This window comes from Eubalaena glacialis, chromosome 14 (genome assembly GCF_028564815.1).
Source record: "Eubalaena glacialis isolate mEubGla1 chromosome 14, mEubGla1.1.hap2.+ XY, whole genome shotgun sequence".
Classification (NCBI taxonomy): domain Eukaryota; kingdom Metazoa; phylum Chordata; class Mammalia; order Artiodactyla; family Balaenidae; genus Eubalaena; species Eubalaena glacialis.
In genome coordinates this window covers 54606212-54628533 of record NC_083729.1, presented here as the reverse complement: position 1 = coordinate 54628533, position 22322 = coordinate 54606212, and the positions used below count along the sequence as shown (strand labels likewise).

At 35.4% G+C, this 22322-nt stretch overlaps 1 protein-coding gene across 4 annotated transcripts in view; it reads left to right on the top strand.

The window, feature by feature from the left end:
* WDPCP (WD repeat containing planar cell polarity effector) overlaps positions 1-22322 on the top strand; it is a 548844-nt gene that overhangs the window by 184079 nt on the left and 342443 nt on the right. For all 4 annotated transcript variants that reach the window (XM_061211054.1, XM_061211055.1, XM_061211053.1 and 1 more), the window contains exon 2: positions 20957-21041. In XM_061211054.1, the coding sequence (XP_061067037.1) occupies positions 20981-21041 (61 nt within the window). In that variant the 5' untranslated portion in view covers positions 20957-20980. The remainder of the gene's footprint in view (positions 1-20956; positions 21042-22322) is intronic.

Genomic DNA, 22322 nt, shown 5'->3' with positions numbered 1-22322 from the left:
AAAATATTTGCAAACGAATCAACGAAGGATTAGTCTCCAAAATATATATGCAGCTCAATATTAAAAAAACAAACAACCTAGTCCAAAAATGCGCAGAAGACCTAAATAGACATTTCTCCAAAGGAGACATACAGATGGCCAAGAAGCACATGAAAAGCTGCTCAGCATCACTAATTATTAGAGAAATGCAAATCAAAACTGCAGTGAGGTATCACCTCACACCAGTTAGAGTGGGCATCATCAGACAATCTACAAACAACAAATGCTGGAGAGGGTGTGGAGAAAAGGGAACCCTCTTGCACTGTTGGTGGGAATGTAAATTGATACAGCCACTATGGAGAACAGTATGGCGGTTCCTTAAAAAACTAAAAATAGAATTACCATATGACCCAGCAATCCCACTACTGGGCATATACCCAGAGAAAACCGTAATTCAAAAAGACACATGCACCCCAATGTTCATTGCAGCACTATTTACAATAGCCAGGTCATGGAAGCAACCTAAATGCCCATCGACAGATGAATGGATAAAGAAGATGTGGTAGATATATACAATGGAATATTACTCAGTCATTAAAAGGAACGAAATTGGTTCATTTGTAGAGACGTGGATGGATCTAGAGACTGTCATATAGAGTGAAGTAAGTCAGAAAGAGAAAAATAAATATGGTATATTAATGCATATACGTGGAACCTAGAGAAATGGTACAGATGAACCGGTTTGCAGGGCAGAAATTGAGACAGATGCAGAGAACAAACGTATGGACACCAAAGGGGGAAAGCGGCAGGAAGTGGGGGTGGTGATGTGATGAACTGGGAGATTGGGATTGAGATGTATACACTGATGTGTGTAAAATAGATGACTATTAAGAACCTGCTGTATAAAAAAATTTAAAAAAAATTGAAAGCATTACCCTGTTGTCGTCTAAAGTGTAGTGTCGGTGTTGAGAATTTTGATTCCTTTCATCCTTTTTGAGAGACCTGGTTTTGTTGGGTTTTTTTCTTCTCTGGAAACTCTTAGGATTTTTATTTATCCCCTGTGTTTTGAGATTTCATGATGATGTGCCTGGAGGTTGAGTCTTTTATAAATTCATTGTGTTGGGTACTTGGTGATTTCTTTCAACCTGGAAACTCATGTACTTTAGTTATGGGAAATTTTCTTGTATTATTTCTTCCTTTCCATTGTCTCTTTTCTCTCTCTTAGTCAGATAATGTGACTGAGGACCAGTCTGACTGATCCTCCAAACTCCGTGTGTGTATGTGTGTGTGTGTAAGTATGCAATTGTTTTTTCCTTCTGGGAGATTTCCTAAACAGTTTCTTTCAAGTCTTCTTTTGAATTACTTACATGACTCTCATATTTTTATTTCCAAGAGTTCCTTTTCTCCCTCTATTCAGAATAGCTTTCCTACTCTTAGTTACCTTTTTTCTTAAGAAGTTGCTCTAATACAACCTTTCAATAGAGTCAATTTCCATTTTTCTTCAGTGATGGAGAGGGAATATTGCCCAGCTATGCTTAAAGAGAAAAGCACCTAGACGTCTAAGTATTATTTACATAGAATTCCAAACAATCTCGTTATCAATCCTGAGCACAGGCACTCCATCAAAAGTACTTGGTGCCTCCAGTTTCTGAGCCTCTGTAAGGTTCTAATGCATGTGATCTTTGGCTCTCAGTCATCCATCCTCCATAGGTTCTTGGTTATGCACTTTCTTGAATCTTTTGTCAGTACTTGTGACCATCTGGTTTTTTCTCTCTAAAATTTTGTTAATATCTATTTTTGTTATCTTGCCTCTAATTCCCTTTGCCTTGTGAGTTTGTCTTTTTTATTGCCTTATTGTCATTTTAGTGTGGGTTTGGAAGGAAGTGAAGGTAAGTACATGTGCTCAGTCCCCCATCTTTATTGGGATGGTCCTCTGTGCTGGATTTTGTGCATGTTGCCAACTCACTTGGAGCTGGTCATGCTATCAAAAGAAACCATTCAAGCATTGGCATATACCATGTTTCTTTGATTCTAATTTACCACTGATTATAAAGTGCTATTGATTTAATATCGAATTCTGATGAAAAAGCAGTACTATATATTTATTGAAGTATAGTTGATTAATAATATTGTATTAGTGATTCAATATTTTTATAGGTTATACTCCATTTAAAGGTATTACAAAATGATAATAATGGCTGTATTTCCCTATGCTGTAGAACATATCCTTTTTGCTTTATTATTTTATACACAGTAGTTTGTGTCTCTTAATTCCCTACCCTATCTTGCCCCTACCCCACACCTCTCCCCACTAGTGACCATTAGTTTGTTCTCTATATCTGTGAGGCAGCTTCTGTTTTGTTATATTAATTTGTTTTATTTATTAGATTCCACCTATAAGTGTTTATACAGAGTATTTGTCTTTCTCTGACTTATTTCACTAAGTATATTATTCTCTAGGTCCATCCACGTTGTTATAAATGGTTTCATTCTTTTTTATGGCTGAATAATATGCCATTGTACATATATATATATATATATATATATATATATATATATATATATATATACACACACACACACACACACACACACACACACACACCAGAATCTTCTTTATGCATTCATCTGTTGATGGATGCTTAGATGGCTTCCATATCTTGGCAGTTGTAAATAATGCTACCATGAACATTGGGGTGCATGTATCTTTCTGTATTAGTGTTTTCAGTTTTTAGATACATAGCCAGGGATGGAATAACTGGATCATATAGTAGTTCTATTTTTAGTTTTTTGAGGAACCTCCATACTGTTTTCCTTAGTGGCTGCACCAATTTACATTCCCAGAAACAGTGTACAGTTGTTCCCTTTTGTTCATATCCTTGCCAGCATTTGTTATTTGTAGACTTTTTGATGATAGCCGTTCTGACAGGTGTGAGATGATAATCTCATTGTGGTTTTAATTTGCATTTCTCTGATGATTAGTGATTTTGAGCATCTCTTCATGTGCTTGTTGGCCATCTGTATGTCTTCTTTGGAAAAATGTCTATTCAGGTCTTCTGCCCATTTTTAACTGTGTTGTTTGTTTATATTGAATTGTATGACCTGTTTATATATTTTGGGTGTTAATCCCTTACTGGTCATATCATTTGTGAATATTTTCTTCCATTCCGTGTGTTGTGTTTTTGTTTTGTTGATAGTTTCCTTTGCTTTGCAAAAGCTTTTAAGTTTAATTAGGTCTCATTTGTTTATTTTTGCTACTGTTTCCTTTGCCTTAGGAGACAGATCCAAAAAACAATTTGTAAGATTTATGTCAGAGTGTTCTGTGTATGTTTTCTTCTAGGAGTTTTATGGTTTCTTGTCTTACATTTAGATCTTTAATCCATTTTAAGTTTATTTTTGTATGTGATATGAGAAAATGTTCTAACTTCATTTTACATTTAGCTGTCCAGTTTCCCCAGCACCACTTATTGAAGAGCCTGTTTTATCCCTTTTGTATATTCTTGAGTCTTTTGTTATAGATTAACTGACCATAGGTGTGTGGGTTATTCTTCTGCTCTCTATTCTGTTCCATTGATCTGTGTGTCTGTTTTTTTGACAGTACCATACTGTTTTGATTACTGTAGCTTTGTAGTATAGTCTGAAGTCAGAGAGTGTGATACCCTCAGCTTTTTTCTTTTTTTTTCAAGATTTCTTTGGTCATTTGGGATCTTTTGTGATTCCATATACATTTTAAAATTATTTGCTCTAGTTTTGTAAAAAATGCCCATGGTATTTTGATAAATATTGCATTAAATCTGTAGATTGCTTTGGACAGTATGGTCATTTTAACAATATAAATTCTTTCAATCTGTGAACAAGGGATATCTTTCCATTTTTTTGGTATCAACTTCAGTTTTCTTTTTCAATGTTTTCAGCGTATAGGTCTTTTACCTTCTTGGGTAAGTTTATTTCTGAGTATTTTATTCTTTTTTATGTGATTTTAAACATTATTGTTTTCTTGTTTTCTCTTTCTGATGATTCATTATTAGTGTATAGAAATGCATAGATTTCAGTATATTAATCTTGTGTCCTAAACTTTATTGAATTCATTTATTAGTTGTAATAGATTTTTGGTGGAGACTTTGTGTATATAGTATTATATCATCTGCAAATCGTGACAGTTTTACTTCTTCCCTTCCAGTTTGGATGCTTTTTATTTCTTTTCCTTGTTTGATTTGTGGAGCCAGGACTTCCAATACTGTGTAAAATAGAAGTGGTGAGAGTGGGCATTCTTGTCTTGTTCCTGATTTTAGAGGAAAAGCTTTCAGCTTTTCACCACTGAGTATGATGTTAGCTGTGGGTTTATCATAAATGGATTGTATTATGTTGATATATGTTCCCTCTATACCAACTTTAATGAGAGTTCTTACCATGAATGGATGTTGAATTTTGTCAAATGCTTTTTCTTCACTTATTCAGATGATCGTGCGATTTTCATCCTGCATTTTTGTTAATTTTTGTTAATGTGTTGTCATATGGGTTGATTTTGCAAATCTTAAACCATCCTTATATCCCTGGAATAAATCTCAATTGATCATGGTGTATGATCTTTTTTATATATTGTCAAATTTGGTTTGCTCATTTTTTGTTGAGGATTTTTGCATCTATATTTATCAGAGATGTCAGTCTGTCATTTCTTCTGGAGTGTTCATCTGGTTTTGGTATCAGGGTAATGGTGATCTCATAGAATGACTTTGGGAATGTTCTCTCCTCTTCAGTTTTTAGAATAGTTTGAGAATGACAGGTATTAGCTCTCCTTTATATGTTTGGTAGAACTCCCCGTGAAGCTGTCCAGTCCTGGAATTTTGTTTGCTGGGAGTTTTTTTAAAATTACAAGTTCGATTTCATTACAGATGGTCCATCTGTTCAGATTGTCTGTTTCTTCCTTTTTCAGTCTTGGAAGGTTGCATGTTTCTACAAATTTGTCCATTTCTTTTAGGTTGTCCAATCTATTGGCATATAACTGTTCATTGTATTCTCTTATGGTTTTTTGTATCTCTGTGGTATCAGTTTTTATTTCCCTTCTTTCATTTCTTATTTTGTTTATTTGGGTTCGCTTTCATTTTTTTCTTAATCAACCTGGCTAAAAGTTTATCAATTTTGGGTATCTTTTCAAAAAGCCATCTCTTGGTTTAATTGATTGTTTCTTTTTTTTTTTTTTTTTTTTTTGGTCTCTATTTTATTTACTTCCTCTCTGACTTTATTATTTCCTTCTTTCTGCTGACTTTGGGCTTCGTTTGTTCTTCTTTTTTTCTAATTCCTTTAGATGGTAGGTTATGTTGTTAATTTGAGATTTTTCTTGTTTCTTGAGGTAGGCCTATATCTCTATAAACTTCCCTCTTAGAACTGCTTTTGCTGCATCCTATAGATTTTGGAAAGTTGTGTTTCCCTTTTCATTGTCTCAAGGTATTTACTGATTTCCTCTTTGATTTCTTCACTGATGCATTGGTTTTTTAGTAGCATGTTGTTTAGTCACCATGTGTGTTTTTCGCATTTTTCTTACTGTAATTGATTTCTAGTTTCATACTGTTGTGGTCAGAAAAAAATGCTTGATATAATTTCTATCCTCTTGAATTTGCTGAGACTTGTTTTGTGGCCTAGCATCTGATCTATTGTGGAGAATGTTCCATGTGCACTTGAAAAAATGTGTATTTTGCTGCTTTTGGATGGAATGTCCTGTAGATATCTATTAAGTCCAACTGGTCTATTGTACAATTTAAGACCACTGTTTCCATATTGGTTTTCTGTCTGGATGACTGTCCATTGATGTCAGTAGAGTGTTAAAGTCCCCCGCTATTATTATATTATTGTCAATTTCTCCCTTTATGTCTGTTAATATTTGCTTTATATATTTAGGTGCTCCTGTATTAGGTGCTTATGTTGTCTGATAACGAGCATTGTTGCCCCTGGTTTCTTGTCATTTCCATTTACATGAAATATCTTTTTACAACTCTTAACTTTCAGTCTGTGTGTGTCTTTAGGTCTGATGTGAGTCTCTTGTATGCAGCATACAAATGGGCCTTGTTTTTTTTTTTTATCCAGTCAGCTACCCTGTCTTTTGATTCGAGCATTTAGTCCATTGACATTTAAAGTGATTATTAATAGCTATGTACTTATTACCATTTTGTTACTTTTTTTTGATTTTTGTAGCTCTTTCTCTGTTCTTTTCTTCTTTTAGTTTCTTCCCTTGTGGTTTGATGATTTTCTTTAGTGGTATGTTTGTGTTCCTTTCTCTCTTGTTTTTGTGTATCTATTGTAGGTTTTTGATTTGTGGTTACCATGAGTTTCCTGTATGTTGCACTATAACTATATCTACTTGTTTTAAACTGGTAGTCATTTAAGTTCAAACACGTTCTTAAAATCTACCTTTTTTACTTTTCTCCCCCACATCTTGTGTTTTTGATGGCCTAGTTTACATTTTCATATATATCTCTTTACTATTTGTTGTAGTTACAGTTGATTTTACAATTTTTGGTCTTTTACTCTTTATACTAGCTTACTTAAGTGGTTGGTCCTCAGCCTGTACTATATATTTTCTTTTATTAGTGGGTTTTACCTTTACTATAGATATTTCTTGTTGTAGCCTTTTCTTTTCTACATAGAGAAGGCACTTTAAAATTTCTTTTAGGATTAGTATTGATGAAATCTTTTAATTTTTGCTTGTCTGAGAACATCTTTATCTTTCCTTCAGTTGTAAATGATAATATATCTGAGTAGAGTGTCATAGGTTGCAGGTTTTTCCCTTTCAGCCCTCTGACTATATTGTGTCACTCCCTTCTGGCCTGCTTTTTTTTTTTTTTTTTGAGAAAAATCAACTGATAGCCTGTGGAGGTTCCCATGTATATGACTCTTTGTTTTTCTCTTCCCAGCTTCTCTCTTTAAAGATAAAAATAATTCTCTTGTTATCTTTAACTTTTGCCATCTTAATTATGGTATGTCTTGGTAGGGTCTGTTTGGGTTCATCTTGTTTGGGATCTTTTGTGCTTCCTGTGTCTGGATATCTGTTTCCTTCTTTGGATTTGGGAATTCTTAATAATTTCATTAAATACATTTTCAGTTTCTTTCTCTCTCCCTTTGCCTTCTGAGACCCCTAAATGTGGATATTTGTACATGTGATGTTGTTCCAGAGGTCTCTTAAACTGTTCCAGTTTTTTGTTTTTCTTTTTGCTGTTCCGACTGCATGATTTCTATTATTCTACTTTCCAGATCACTTATGCATTCTTCACCTAGTATCACCTAGTCTGTTGTTCATTCTGTCTAGTGTGGTTTTCATTTCGGCTACTGTGTTTCAGTTCTATTTTAAAAAAATATTTTCTATTTCCTTCTTTAAATTATCACTGTGTTCATCTATTCTCTTCCCTAATTCAGTTAGCATTCTTATTACTAGTGACTTGGATTCTTCTTTTCTTCTTTTTTTAAAAAATTTATTTATTTTATTTATTCATTTTTGGCTACGTTGTGTCTTCGTTGCTGTGTGCAGGATTTCTCTAGTTGTGGCGAGCAGGGGCTACACTTTATTGCGGTGCACGTGCTTCTTGTTGCAGTGTCTTCTCTTGTTGCAGAGCACAGGCTCTAGGCATGTGGGCTCCATAGTTGTGGCTCGTGGGCTCTAGAGTGCAGGCTCAGTATTTGTGGGGCATGGGCTTAGTTGCTCCGCAGCATGTGGGATCTTCCTGGACCAGGGCTTGAACCTGTGTCCCCTGCATTGGCAGGCAGATTCTTAACCACTGCGCCACCAGGGAAGCCCGATTTGGATTCTTTATCTGGTAAATTGTTTATTTCTTTTTCATTATTTTTTTTCATGTGTTTTCTCTTGCTCTTTCAAGTAAACCAGTTCCTCTGTCTTCTCATTTTGTTTAATTTCCTTTGTCTCTATGAATTTAGGTGAAACAGTTACTTATTGAGGTCTTGAAGGCATGTCCTTATGTGGGAGCATTGCTGTATAATCTGTGTGTGCCCAGTGGCTTTGGCGGGAGAGCTAGATTTGATGTGCGCACAAGTCATGTCTTTCCCCAGGGTGCAGTGGCAGCTATAACCTTGGTAGGAGGTGGGGCTGGAGCCAGGTGTGACCTGGGGCTTCTCCTTTGTTCAGTGGCCAACACCACCCTATTGGGGACAGGGACAGGTCCCAAGTTGCTGGAGTAGAAGCCCTGAGGGTCAGGGAGTGTGTGCTCTCCCCGCTTCCAGCACCAGTACCCTTGCCCAAGTGTGGAGCTGCATCTCAGAGCAAACAGAGCAGTTATGGGTGCTCAGTATAGGTCTGGGCATGGGCTGTGGTGGCCCTGGCTGCAGTCAGAGTCTGGGACCACTTCTGATGTGCTCGTTGCCTCTGAAAGCCAGTAATGGCTGCCCCCACCTGGTTCAGATGCTAGAGGGGTCTGAGCTGTCACTGTCCCTCACAACTGAGCACTCTCCTTGGTTGTGGCAGCCCTCACTCCTGTGTGGAGCCAAGCAAGCTAGGCAGAGTAGGCACTGGGCTCAGGCTGGGGTGTGCACTGGAGTGGTTGTGGGAAACTGGCCAGAATCTCGTGTAGTTTTAATCTGTTTTTTTTTTCCCCACATTGTTTTGGGAGTAAGCAAAACATACTTTTGTATGCATACTTTTTACAAGCAGATTCTAGGTTTCTTACAGCCTTCCTGTTAGTCCCACCGGCCCTCCAACCTCCAGCCAAGGGGATTCATCTTCCTGGTGTCAGATCCCACAGCTGGGGTACCCAATATGTGGCTCAAACCACTCACTCCTGAGGGAGGATCTCTGCTGTTACATTCCACCCTCTTCTGTGTTCCCTCCCAGGGGCACAGGTCCCAACCTGATCACTCCTCTTCCCTTCCTACCTGATTCTGTGTGGCTCCTTCTTATAGCCTTGGTTGTACAAAAGTCTTTTCTGCATATCTCTAGTTTTCAGTGAGAATGACTCCACACATAGATGTATTTTCGATGTGTGTGTGGTAGGAGGTGAGTTCCATGTCCTCCTACTCTGCCATCTTGATCTCCCTTCCCAGCAAGAATGTTTTGATAGAGAAATATCAAAGCAACACTATATTAAATAGAAACAATGATTACAAGATACATACCATTTCAGAAACCATCAAATGTGAATTATGGTGATGTTGGAATTGAGGAAATACACTATGTTCATGTGACTGGGTTATATGCTAGTCATTCGTTTTCTTTGAAGAGGTCTTAGGTTCTGAAATTGGATATATAATTTCTATTTTTGTGATTGAGATTGTATTAGATGCTACAATTAACAATTCCTTTTTCTGTACTTCTTTCCTCTGACAAGTTTCTGTTTTATTTGCCATTCTCTGATGTAATCGTATTCATTGTTTTTATCCTCCCACTACCCCCATTCCTCACTAAGTTGTGCCCTCCTCAAGTGCAAGTACTTGTATTTTTTCCTTCATATTCTGAATGCCTAGCATGGTGCCTGGTCCCCTGGTTGGCACTTAGTAGATGCTTCACAAATGTGGGTTGAACCAAACTAAAAATAATCAGAAGATGAAATGATAAATGCTAAAATAATTAAAATATTTTTCCCTAGGTATTATTGAAAACAGAATCTAGGGATACTGAATATTCAGGAAAAGGAAACTGACGTTTATTGAATAATTATTGTTTGCCACATATTTTCAAATAATTATCCCATTTACTCTCCGATAACTTAAAATATACAGTATAGTTTTAAAAGCATAGGAAACATTTTTTATTAATCCATGATTTGTTTGGGTTTTAGGGCAAAACACGATCATGATCTAGAATCTTCTGTTTTTTATTTTTATTCTACTGATTTTTAAATATCAGGTAATAATTTCCTACTGCATTAAAGGATTATTAACATTTAAGCCCTGATGATATATGCCTATGTTAAATATGTTAAGGTGAAATTGATCCCCTCTCAGGGGACCTTGGCGGTTATTCACAGGCCTTCGTTTCAATAAGAAAAGGCTGTTCTTTCGTGAATGAACTACTTTGGTTCTCCATTCAGCCAGTGAAACAAAATACTAAAAATATTATATAAGTAATAATGCTATGATATACTATTACTAAAGGTGAAAAATAACCAATCAGAGAAGAAAGAGTATGAAGGAAGATCCAATCACAATATAAAAAGATTCACCACAAAACTCTTATAAACTGTGAGCATTTAGGGCTTGTTTACGTTTTATTAAGAACTTGTCATAGAGAGTGAGGGCCTGACAACTTAGTGAGAGCCGCTACCAAATAAGGGAAGTCAAAATAGAAATAAAGCTTCTCTGATATAGTATAAACTTAAAAAGAAGATGTTAATTTATTTAGCACTCATCCATAAAGCATTACTATTTCATGTTGGAGCTTATTTTTATATTATCTATGAAGTTTGCTAAGCAAATAGTGTGAATATTGTTTAGTGCCTAAGAAATACCAATTATATAATCATGTTTTAGGTACATCAGTTTACTTATGAGCTACTGATATACTAATTAAAAATAATCCTTAAATAGTCATTCAAGTAACTTCCCTCAAGGGCTTTCTTAAGAAAAATAAATTAAAGTCAATTTGGCCAGAAAATAGTTTCCATCTATGTATATCTTTCGCCATGGATTAATTATACAAGCCTAAATTGACACCTGTCTCAGGTGCTTAAGCAGAAGCTTAACTAAAAGGCTCTATTTAGCACAGCATTAGCCAAAGGGAGGTAAAGTAGAATAAGCACCACACAGATATCATGGACAGGAATTCTAGTCCTGTTCTAGCAAGCGGACTGAGCTTGTGCAAATTACTTTACCACCCTACACCTCAGTTTCCATATCTGTAAATTAAGAGGTTTAGAGTTCATCAGAGTTGATGGAGGACAGGGGTGTGTAAATGGACTCCTTGGAAAAACTGCTATTCCCTGCTCATAAAAATACTTTTATGTACACAAACACACACACAATTTAGTATGCAATTTCAGGGAGTTACTGTGAGAATTAAATGAAATAGTGAATATAAAGTCCATTTAGTAGGTATTTTAAATCACCGTTTAGTTCCCCACATTGGGAGGGTTCTCTAGCTTCTCAGTTTTCATAAAAGCCACAGAAAATGTTTTTCAAGTCTCTTTTGGGAAAAAAAAAGATTTTAAAGTATATAGCTATCAAGTTGCATGAGATAATATTCCACTTTTTATAAGAAGCCATCTCTTTCATCAGTTACTAGGATTTGTTTTTTAGAGGAGCGGGTGGCAATCTGTCATCAAAGTGTTGACAAGTGAAATCTGACAAGGTTAAGGTGATATAGCTGCGGGCCACTTCAGGATTTTTCACTGTCTTTCCTGTTTGAAGAGAAAGGATCTCTTTTTTCATTCTTGCTCACTTTGCAATAGTGTTTGATTTATATGCTTTTTTAAACAGTAACTCTAAACTGACAAATTATTTCGGCAGTTAACATTGGTTTAGATAAGAGCATTTCAGTGTTCTCTTGTCTTTAACTCATCTTTGTAGGAATTATTCTTGAAATTCAGTGTATTTTCTCTTCAAAGTTGCATTTCTTTCTATATATTCAAATGTAGCATAAAACTATATTTATGGAATTACAATCTAGAATTACTTATCATGATCACATTTCTCACATTTCTGTTTTCCCTGTCTCTGTATTGTTGTAGTTGAGATACATCCTTAAAAGAAGAATAAGTCCATATTTTTGAAGATCAGAAAGTGGGTACATATGTTGGAGGTGGTGGTGAGCAAAGATTATTTTATGGTTGTTGTTATTATTTGCTTATGCAAGCATACTTTTTTCCCTAAAATGCCTGATATAAGCCATTGTGATTATTTTGGAAATCGTGGAAAAAATGCACTTCAACTAGATACCGGTCTCTTTGGAATAATGGAAAATTGTGTGCAGCAAAATATTTGAAATGAGCATCAGCAAACAAGATGTTTGTATTAACAGGAACCTAGAAAATGGCTATGCAAAGGTCAACACTGATCTTTAAATATTAGTGAAATTTAATTTGTTGCATGTAATGAGTAGAAGGAAGAGGAGGAAGCAGGCCACAATGAGGAAGCCATTGATGAACTGTCCAAATGTCAAAACTGCTTGCAGTACAGAAAATGTTAAATTGACATGATCTGTTTACCTAAGTGAATTAAACAGTTTGAACAATGCTCTAGAGAAATATTTTCCAAATTTAAGTATAACAGGAGATTTATAAAGATTTTTGCCATAATTTATTTTGGGAAAATGAGGAGACTCCTACTATTCTTTCTAGGCGTAGAATTTCTTCTAACCTCTTTAAGAAAGTATGATGCACAGTTTCTCTTGAAACAGGAATCTATTGCCATTTGCGTCATCTAGAAATAACATCACCTGACCAATTGTTAGCAGCTATGAAGAATCACCCTGGCCATGACACTCTGCACAGCACTAGCTGAATTGAGTTCAGAGAGTTTTCTGTGGTGTTATGCCCAATTTTTAAAAAATGTGAATTCTATGTTCTCTTATTTTCTTCATGTATAAAGTTGATGAAAAATTTTTAAAAGAATTAAATATGTCTAATGTATGTAACCAAGGTTTAATATTAATGCACAGAGAATGGGACAGAGAACTCAATGGAAAGATGGGCAAAAGCTAGGAACAGGTAATTTATAGAAGAAACAAGATTGTTAAAAAAAATACATGAAATGATGTTTGATCCCTTTAATGAATGGAAAAATGAAACTTAAAACTACAAGAATCCATTTTTCACCTACCAGATTGGCAAAAATTTAAAACTTTGTTAATGTTCCATGTTACTGAGGACATAGGGAAAAGGGTAGTCATGTTATTGGTGGACATGTAAATTGGTACTGTCATCTTGGTGGCCTGTTTGGCAGTACCTATTAAAATGTAAGGTGTGCATGTATATTTTCATAGTATTATTATTTGTAAGATGAAAAGAAGAAACAATTGTGTTCATTAATGGAATGGTTAAGTAAATTATGATCAGTATACAACGGAACATCTGGTAGCTATTAAAAACAATGAGGTAAATCTTTATATGCTAACAAGGGTATCCATGCTGTTGTATTCAGTGAAAAAAAAGCAAATTGTTGAGTAAAATCCTGTCTTTACTAAAATACAAAACAAGTCAATGTGGGTGTGGACATACTGTAAGTACCTCAAGAAGTTCTGGAAGGCCACCTGCCATGTTGTGTAGTGGCTCCCTTCAGAGTGGGGAGGGCCTCTGGGAAGGGAACACATTTGTTTTAACATCAAATACTTCAGTATTGTTTGCATTTTTTTAAACAATAAGCATGTATTACTTTTGCATTTTGCTCCTACCATTTCACTGCTTAGTGTTATTTGTTAAATCTAAAGTTTTGTAAGTTGAAGTATTTATTACATTTTAGCATTTATTGACTAATTACAGTGGGTGCTCATTATCAGATATATATGTTCCGAATATTTACGTTTAATATTTAGGTTGTAAAGGTGTTCTAGACTTCTGAAGTGATCTAGATCTTTATATGCTATGAGATAACATGATATAGCATAGAAAAGATCTAGATATATTTAAAATAATTTAATAACATTTGAAGATAAATGTCACTAAGGAAGCTAGGACATTTATTTGATAACTATTGGTTGAGTAAAATTTAAGGATAACATTTTCAGTGTTATAGGCAATTAGTTATGTAATGCCCACTAATAATTTTCAGCGCTTTTCATCTTCAGAACATTATACAGCATTAATTAATCCTTACAGCAGTCTTAGAAATGTAGGTCAATATCATTATCCCTGTTTTTGTTAGTGGGGAAACTGAGGCAGAGAGGTTGAATGATTCGGGGTAAGTTTGTTACAGCATGGTTAGAACTAAGGCATTTGGGCTCAGAGCCCAGCATTTAGAGCAATAGAATCACACCTTCTTTAGAAGACTTAATCTTTGTGTCCTTGATAAAACTCTATTTCTCATTAAACCATGATGAGATCATCTCTGTATTAAAATTCAGAAACAACAAGTTTGATCACTATATAACCACTTAAAAACACACACCATTTTCTCCTCCATGCCTTTTCTGGCACTATATTGGCTTAATCTGTCTTTTCCATTGTCTCCTTGTTGGAGAATTACCGAAATATCTATCCTTGACTTTATTTTTCTTCTGGGATCTTTTTCAGTAGCTTTAGCTTTACTTTCTATTTAGAAAATTCCAAAATAGTTTTTATACAGTCCAGACCCCCTTTCTATATTTCTAGCTATCAGCTAGACATTTCTACTCATATCAACTCTTATAACTTAAATTCCCACTGTGTCTGAAATTCAGTTTATTGACAACAAAACTTGCTCCTCTTCTAGACTGACCTTTTTCTATGTATGTTTCAATCCAAGTCCTGCCCTTGAAACTAGGATAAACCAGGTGGGAACAGGTCTGGGTAAGGGGTTCCTGGGAACCAGGTGTGGCCAGAACAGTGGTATTTGAGTCCTTTGCCAGGGTGAAGAAGCTGAATCACAGTCTAAGGAAGAGGAAGAGCCAGATTACAAACTGAAAGGCAAGAGTAAAGTATAACAGGAGACTGAGTGGCCAGGTCAGTGGCTAGGAAAATTGAGGTTGTTGGTTGAGTAGTTGAGTCAGTCGTTGTGAACAGAATGCGCTGGTACTCTTTTACTGGCACATGATGATGGAAGCATGTCGGCTCAGTAGAGCCGTGTTCAAGGCAAGGGTCATGTCTGTACAGATCCCTATCTCATGGTGGTCACTCCGGATTCTTCCTTCTTCTTCACTTCCGCGATTCATCAGTTCCCATATGCCTTTGATACTTTATTCAAATGAATCTGATTCTTTTTTTACATTCCAACTTCCACCATCCCAATTTAAGTCCTTGTTGCTAAATATTGGTGTTGCCTGTTACTTTATTACCTTTCTAACAGATCACTTGTATAAAAAAATCCCTCCAATATTCCCATGCACAAAGTTAATCTTCCAACAACAATTGTGATCTGTTGATTACCGTTTCTAAAATACCTTACCAGATCAGAAACTATTCATAATTTCTCAGTAGCCACCTAACAAGATATAAAGTCCTAATTCCTAAGTTTGGCATTTAAAGACTTACTTAGTATGGCCCTGATTTATCTCTTCTATTTGTGCACCAAACCAATTGCTTACTACCTCTTAAATATGCCTTGCATCTTTCTGTCTAATTTATGTTTTTGTATATTGTTCCCTCCTTTTGCTCTCTCTCCCTTTATCAAAATCTAAGAATTCTTCAATGTCCTCTACTTTATAAGAAAATTTCTTTATTATCAAACTAGAACATCTACTGAACACCCACAGCCCTTTGTTTATGTTGCTAAATTTGCACTTATCACAAACTTCATATTGTTTTTGTGATTATTTTATCTGCTATACTAGATTTTAGCTATTTGATAGTAGAGACCCTGATTTATAAATCCTGTATCTGTGACTCAGTAAAATGTCAAACACCTAAGGTGCTCAAAGTATTTGTGATATTTAATTAATGATTAGATATCATAGGACTCTGAGGTACAAATGACCCCAGTGTACCTACTCATCTAGTCTTTTGTTAGAGTATGTTCAATCTAAGCTTGAGGTCTCTTTGAGACTCCTCTGCCCTTTTACACAAACTTTATCATTGCATGATTGTTTTAGTGTTGAATATTTCAAAAATCTTTATTTCTGATAATGTGACATTGATTAAATATGTTCATGCATATCTTAACAGGTAATTAATGTAATTTTATGTAGATAGCATTAGACAAGGGATTGTGGGGGAATACACTGTATTTTAGGTAATTTTGAAATTACCTAATGATGACTAGAACACCTAATACAACTAGTGGTTTATTTTAAATTTGTGCTATTTAGTTGTCTTTAATTTTGTACATTTTAAATTGGTAAATAGATAGATAATCCTCAGAAAGTCTATTGATAATAAATAGCAAGTATATGTTCTAACTTTATGCCCAAGAAATATTTCCTTCGGCTCTTTGAGGTATTTTGCTAATACACATTTCATTTTAAATGTCTCATTGGCACCATGGTATCATTCGTCTTTATTAAACTACAGCAATGTCTTCTTCTCTTAGTTAATTTTTCTATCCCATCATGTTTTACATTAGGGTTTTATTTGCCCTCAGGCTTCCTCTCCTTTCCAAAGCAGTCAAAATAGCTGACTTCAGAAACCAGGGAAGACAAATATTCTGAAGATTTATTTAGTGGCACGTAATCTTTACCTCTAAAAGTTTTTATTTTCCAAAATAATGTTATCAAAAGTATAAAAAAGTCACAGCATCTTAGTGCAATGGTTTCTATTTTCCGTGATACTTTCTTAAAATTTACCTACATGGTAACAATTAATCTTAAGGCAAATAAATATTTATTATAATGTAATCTGTTTTGGAAGGAAGACTTTAAAGCTTTTGAGGATGTAACTAGAAAGTGAGAAAGGCTAAGATCCTCTCATTTCTCTGTCCTCAAAATTTGGGCTATCATAGATTCTGCCCCCCTACACGAGAACAATCAAGATTTAGATCAAGCTCAGTTTAAATCGTGCTCCTTATTCTCTCATGGAGACTGGGCATTTGGATTTAGAATGGCCTTCTGACACATCTGAGACTGTCATCAACTGCCTTATAAAATTAAACAGAAAATTGAAAAAGGTAAAAAGGTATTTTAAAATAAATGAAAATTAAATTAAGGGCAATTTTTTGTTTAGGTTTTCCCTTCTGCTGTTCTTTTCATTTGGCTAATTCTTTTTCCTATTCAATATTAAAGTTTGCTGTATTTTTTAGTCATGCATTTTTTATTCATTTTTGCCCTATGTAACTAGTTTTGGTCTAGTTCTAAGTCATGTGTATTGGGTTTTATCCCCAGAGAAATGCACAAGGGCACTGAGTGGGGCAATATTTCTCCACTTTGGTAGGCACTATTTCACTACCTTTTTAATCCCTGCCCACGCCCCCTCCCAAAATGCAGAATCCAGAATTCTACTGAAATTCTTTTCTTTCCTCCTTCAAAACAACTATTTATGCATTAATACAATATTTGAATAATACGAGCTCAGTCTTGACTGCTTCCTTCGGGCAGATTTTTCAAACAAGGCAATTACAGCATTCTTTTTAACTGGTGGCATTCTTGAGTAAGATGCAAGGCCTTCAAAGGTCTGTGTCTTTCAAAAACCTGCACAGTGTAAAAGATGGCAAGACATTTTGAGGACTAAAAAGGTTATTGATTTGGTCCCCTCCCACCATGTCCATCTAGTAATTACAGATTTTTACAAATGTTAAAAAATTTACTCCATTAATTCTTTTTAACTTTATATCGTCTTATTAGCAGATACTTGAAGTTCAGAGGAAAAGAAGGATGAATAACCCACATTTGACTATCTTTTGCCTGCCTGCTAATGCATGACCCTGCAAAGCCTCCTCCTTAATCACACATATTTTGGGGAGCCTGCAGGAGTTGTCACATGTGTTCATAAATAAGTCGAATCATTTACTAATGGACACTGGCCATTTCCTTCTCACTTGCCTCACTTGCTAGACCTGCTCCATCAACTCGTTATTGCTGCCGCCGTGTCTACTTTTGCTGGGTGTGGATCCCACTTTGTCTGGATACCACCACTCTGAGTATATTAATGCGAAGGGCTACCAGTCCTGCTTACGTTCTACTGGGCACCAACCCCAGTGGCTAATTCACGACCCTTAAACCAAATATTCCAGGGGCTGCAGGAGTCCTTTATAGAGCAGAATGTTTCTCTTCTTTTCCTCCTGTTATTTTTTTATTTAGTGGGAAACTAGAGCAGCGTTGTTTATATACATCAGGGCATTTTTAGAACTAGCACGTGCATTTTTCTCAGTGCCCCCCCCCCGCCCCGCCAATGAAACTACAAATGAGTCCTGTTTTCAAGTCCAGATCATAGACTCTACACTGTACTCTTCTCAGAATTTCCCCTTACGTCCAAGTGCAAAGGGTCAAGGGCTTTGTACTTGACATTTGACACTCTCCACAGACGTCAGTTTGCTTATTCTCCTCCAAACTCCATAATTTCTGAGTAGCTTGGGATTTTCAAACTTAGTAAAGATACACAGTAGAGCTATTGGTTTTCAACTTAAAAGCTTCTCTGCCTCTTATAAATAATAGCCAGCATGGATTAAAAAGAAGCTATGATCCACTCTCCATTTCTGTTATTAGGGGAATGTTTTGACAAATTCTTTATTATTAATTGACTTAAACTGAAAAATAGCATTTCAAGGGCAGTCTTCTTTTGATATGTAAGTAAAAATGTGGCCTTCTGGCTTTGGCTATAAAATTTTTTCTCTAATTTGCATGACGAAACCTTATTATGTAGCTACTAACAGGTAAACTTCAGCCTTGCCTTTGTCCGAATTGTCATAAGTTCTAATTATTGGCATCTGAATCAACACTAAATTGAAGAATGTGAGTTTTTATTTTCTAATACTGTCTAGAAGTTGTGACTTTTAATGCTCAGTGTCAGAATAAGTAGGCACCTGTTTTATCACATCCTTTCTTCTCTATTCCTAGTGAAGTATTAATGCATTTGCGTGTCCTAAATCAGTACTTCCTCTGGCGTAGAAATTTCTCCACGTACAGATATTTTTCCTTCATAAAACCACTATTGTAAATACTTAGTCATTCATTCATTTCTCTCTATACAAGGTGAGATCATATTTAATACTTCTTTTGTTTTTTCATATAAATTTGCGTAGTGCTAGACATTTGAGTAATAGCAGTAGCAAAAACAGCAACAATAATAAGGTAATTGAATAAAGGTACCCTCAAAACAGTCTTGAGGTAAGTACTTTATTATATCCATTTTATGGCTGGGGGAACTTAGAAAAGTTAAGTAATTTGTGCAAAGTGAGTAAGCTGAGAAGTTAGAATAAGAAGCCAGGCAGTTAGAGTCTAGAATCCACACATTAAGCTTAATAAATAAAAAATTTATTTAATTTATTAACTGATTCTTTAAACAAACGTTACAGAGCTCACCCATCCAAATGACTAGGCCCCCGTTTACATGTTCTAATACAGTAAGTGTTTTAATTTTAAAAAAGTACAACTATAAAGTAATAATTCTGAATAAGTCTCATGAAACTAACTGAAAGCAATTCCAAAGAACACAGCTTTGGAAATATTTTGAGTAATGGCAGCCTCACTAGAGTCACTCGCAAGTGACAACTCTGAAAGATAATACTCAGTTGAATTGAAAAATACAAATTAGCTTAATATCCCTTTTTCTCTACTGCCTACTAGTAAGGAATTGCATCCTTCGTAGTAATGAGCCCACAAGCTCTTCTACCCCATTTCTATATACAGTGACAGCCAGCTTCTGATTAGAGGAGGGCACATATGGAGGTCGAAGAGTCCTTTGTTTCATCTCTAACCTTTTAAGGCACTTTAGTACAAGGAAGAGAGTGAATTCAGATCAGTCCAAAATTTACTATTTATTATAGCCTGTTTTTTGCTACCCTTTTCAACTTCATTTTTCTATCATTTTCCACCAGGCATCTTGATCTACCACTGACCTTTTACTCAAACTGCTGTGTACACCCTCCCTACACCTCTGTATACCCCAAATCAGTAAGTGTGCTGTGGTTGCCAGCACAGACTCTGAAACCAGAGATTTCAGATTTGTTCAGATTCAAAGCCTGCCTCCACTACCTGCTGGTTATATGTCTTTTCTATACCTTAGTTTCCTCATTATAGGAGTAATGGTACTACTTCAAAGAGTAGCTATAAGGATTGAGTTAATACATATAAAATTTTAGAAGAATGCGTGTCACAATGTAGGTGCGTAGTAAGTATTATCTGTTGTTATCATCATCATTTTTATCATCATCATTTAACTGGTGAAGTCCTATGCTTCTTTGAGGTCCTGCTGACATTTTACAACTTCTCTGTAGCTTTCTCAGAGCCCTGCTATTCCAAGCAGGGTTGAGCCCTTCTTTTATGCTGTGAAATTGTTCACTCTGCCATTTCAGTAATTAGTACACTGTGTCTCATTAGTTGAACATGCATCTGATTCTTGATGATTGTAAGTGCATTGAGGTCAAATGTAAAGGTGAAGGAAGGACAACAAAATTTGTATTATGTCTAAAATTATTTTGGATTATCACCCATATGAATAGTATGGGAAAATATTTTTAGTCACTCCGAATGTTAAAGAAGCTGAGTGCTTCTTCCTCCATATGAAAGATGTCTTAAAATATTTTTCAAGCGTTTTTTGTTATTCAGAAGTTTGTTGGAAATAATAAAAGAAAGTGTTAATAATATCCATCACTAGCCCCTGCTGTTAAAGCTGGGAGAAAATATAAGATGTACATTATTGCTCTCTCTTTTTTTTAACGCAGGTAGAGTAGACTCTCTGGATCTATCACGACATGCAGATTAACAAACTAATCTGAATGCTAATGTGGTTTCACACAGTTTACTTCTAAGTAAATATGTTTCCTATAATAATAACTATATATCATTTACCTTGAAAATTCCACTTTAATTAGCCTGTTAGTATGTGGGAGATTGTGAATATTTGCTCTGTATATTAAAGACAGACTACAAAATGTGTTTGTACTTACTAACTACATAACAGATGTTTCTTTTCCTTAAAAATATTTTTTAAAAATGCTTAAATGCTAAATAATTCTAAATATACCCAGAGCCTTAAAAATCAAACCTATATTATTGGAAACCCAAATATATATATTCTTCTTACTACATTTCTCAATGTGATGACATACTAAATCTAGGAAAAGAAGTGCTTTTTTTCCTTTTTCTAGAGTTCATTTCTGGGTAGATAACTAAGGATACATTAAAGTGTGTTTATTCTAATGAACCGTATCTCAAATATCAGTAGCGGCAAGTGATTCTTTTTATTATTTCTAAGGGATCTTGGTTTTATTGGCAATAGAAGATAATTAATTGGCACCTCTTCTTAATTATTTTTTTAAACAGGACAGAGATTCCTTCTGCCATCAGATGTCTTTCTGCTTGACTGAACTGCACCTGTGGTCTTTGAAGAATACCTTACACATTGGGGGTAAATAAGCTCTGGATTAATTTCAATATTTTTCAAATATAAGTTACAACAATATAAATAAGTACTAGTAAAGGTTAGAGCCTAGATTCTGCAGCTGGAATTGCATTATTTTCTTTATACTTAATGAAAAATTGGCTAGTGTATAGTAATTTCTTTTAGTTAACTCTGCTTATTTTTTTTCAACTTGAGTTACACTTTCTGCTTTGGACATTAATTTTATTGGCCTAATATCTGTTTCCTCTTAAGATACACAAATGTTCCATTTTTTCCTAGGATTGTTCATAATAACTGATTTATATTCATAAATATTTGCAGGCTTGCTAATGGTAAATGCATTTCTATTTGATATTAAAGTAAAATTTCAAACATACAGCTAAGAGCTACAATTCTATTCATTTTTTTAAAAAAAATAAATTTATTTATTTATTTATTTATTTTTAGCTGTGTTGGGTCTTCGTTTCTGTGTGAGGGCTTTCTCTAGTTGCGGCGAGTGGGGGCCACTCTTCATCATGGTGCGCGGACCTCTCACTATCGCGGCCTCTCTTGTTGCAGAGCACAGGCTCCAGACACGCAGGCTCAGTAGTTGTGGCTCATGGGCCCAGTTCCTCCGTGGCATGTGGGATCTTCCCAGACCAGGGCTCGAACCCATGTCCCCTGCATTGGCAGGCAGATTCTCAACCACTGCGCCACCAGGGAAGCCCTATTCATGTTTTTTGAATCTCACATTTTTGGGAGAAGAGAGTAATATAAATGTGTTTTAACAATGTTTATTAGTATTTCAGGATAAAGTATGTATCATTAGGAAACATCTTTTAAAAGAATCTTTTCCTTTCTGAGTATCTAAAGCAACTCTTGTATTTAGGAGGACAGATTTATTTACATGTCTTTAGCATCATTACTACGAAAATGGTTTACCTTGCAAAGCATTATTTCTTTATATCAAATATATAATTACAGATGATGTCATTATAATTTCATTAAGTTTAGCTTGCTTAAAATGCATAAGGATAGAATTTGAAGTTAAACAGAGTGGACTTAACACCCATTTGCTTCCTTCCCTGATTCTTCTAAAATGAGAGTTAATGAATTACTATTAAAAAGGTATAGAGCACTGGAGCCTGCAGGCTTTTTGGTGGGGATAATGGCAGACTTCAGGAGGGCTCATGCCAAGGAGTACTTCCCAGAACTGCTGCTGACAGTGTCCTTGTCCCCGCAGTGAGCCACAGCTGCGCCCCGCCTCTGCAGGAGACCCTCCAAAACTAGCAGCCGTGTGGCTGACAG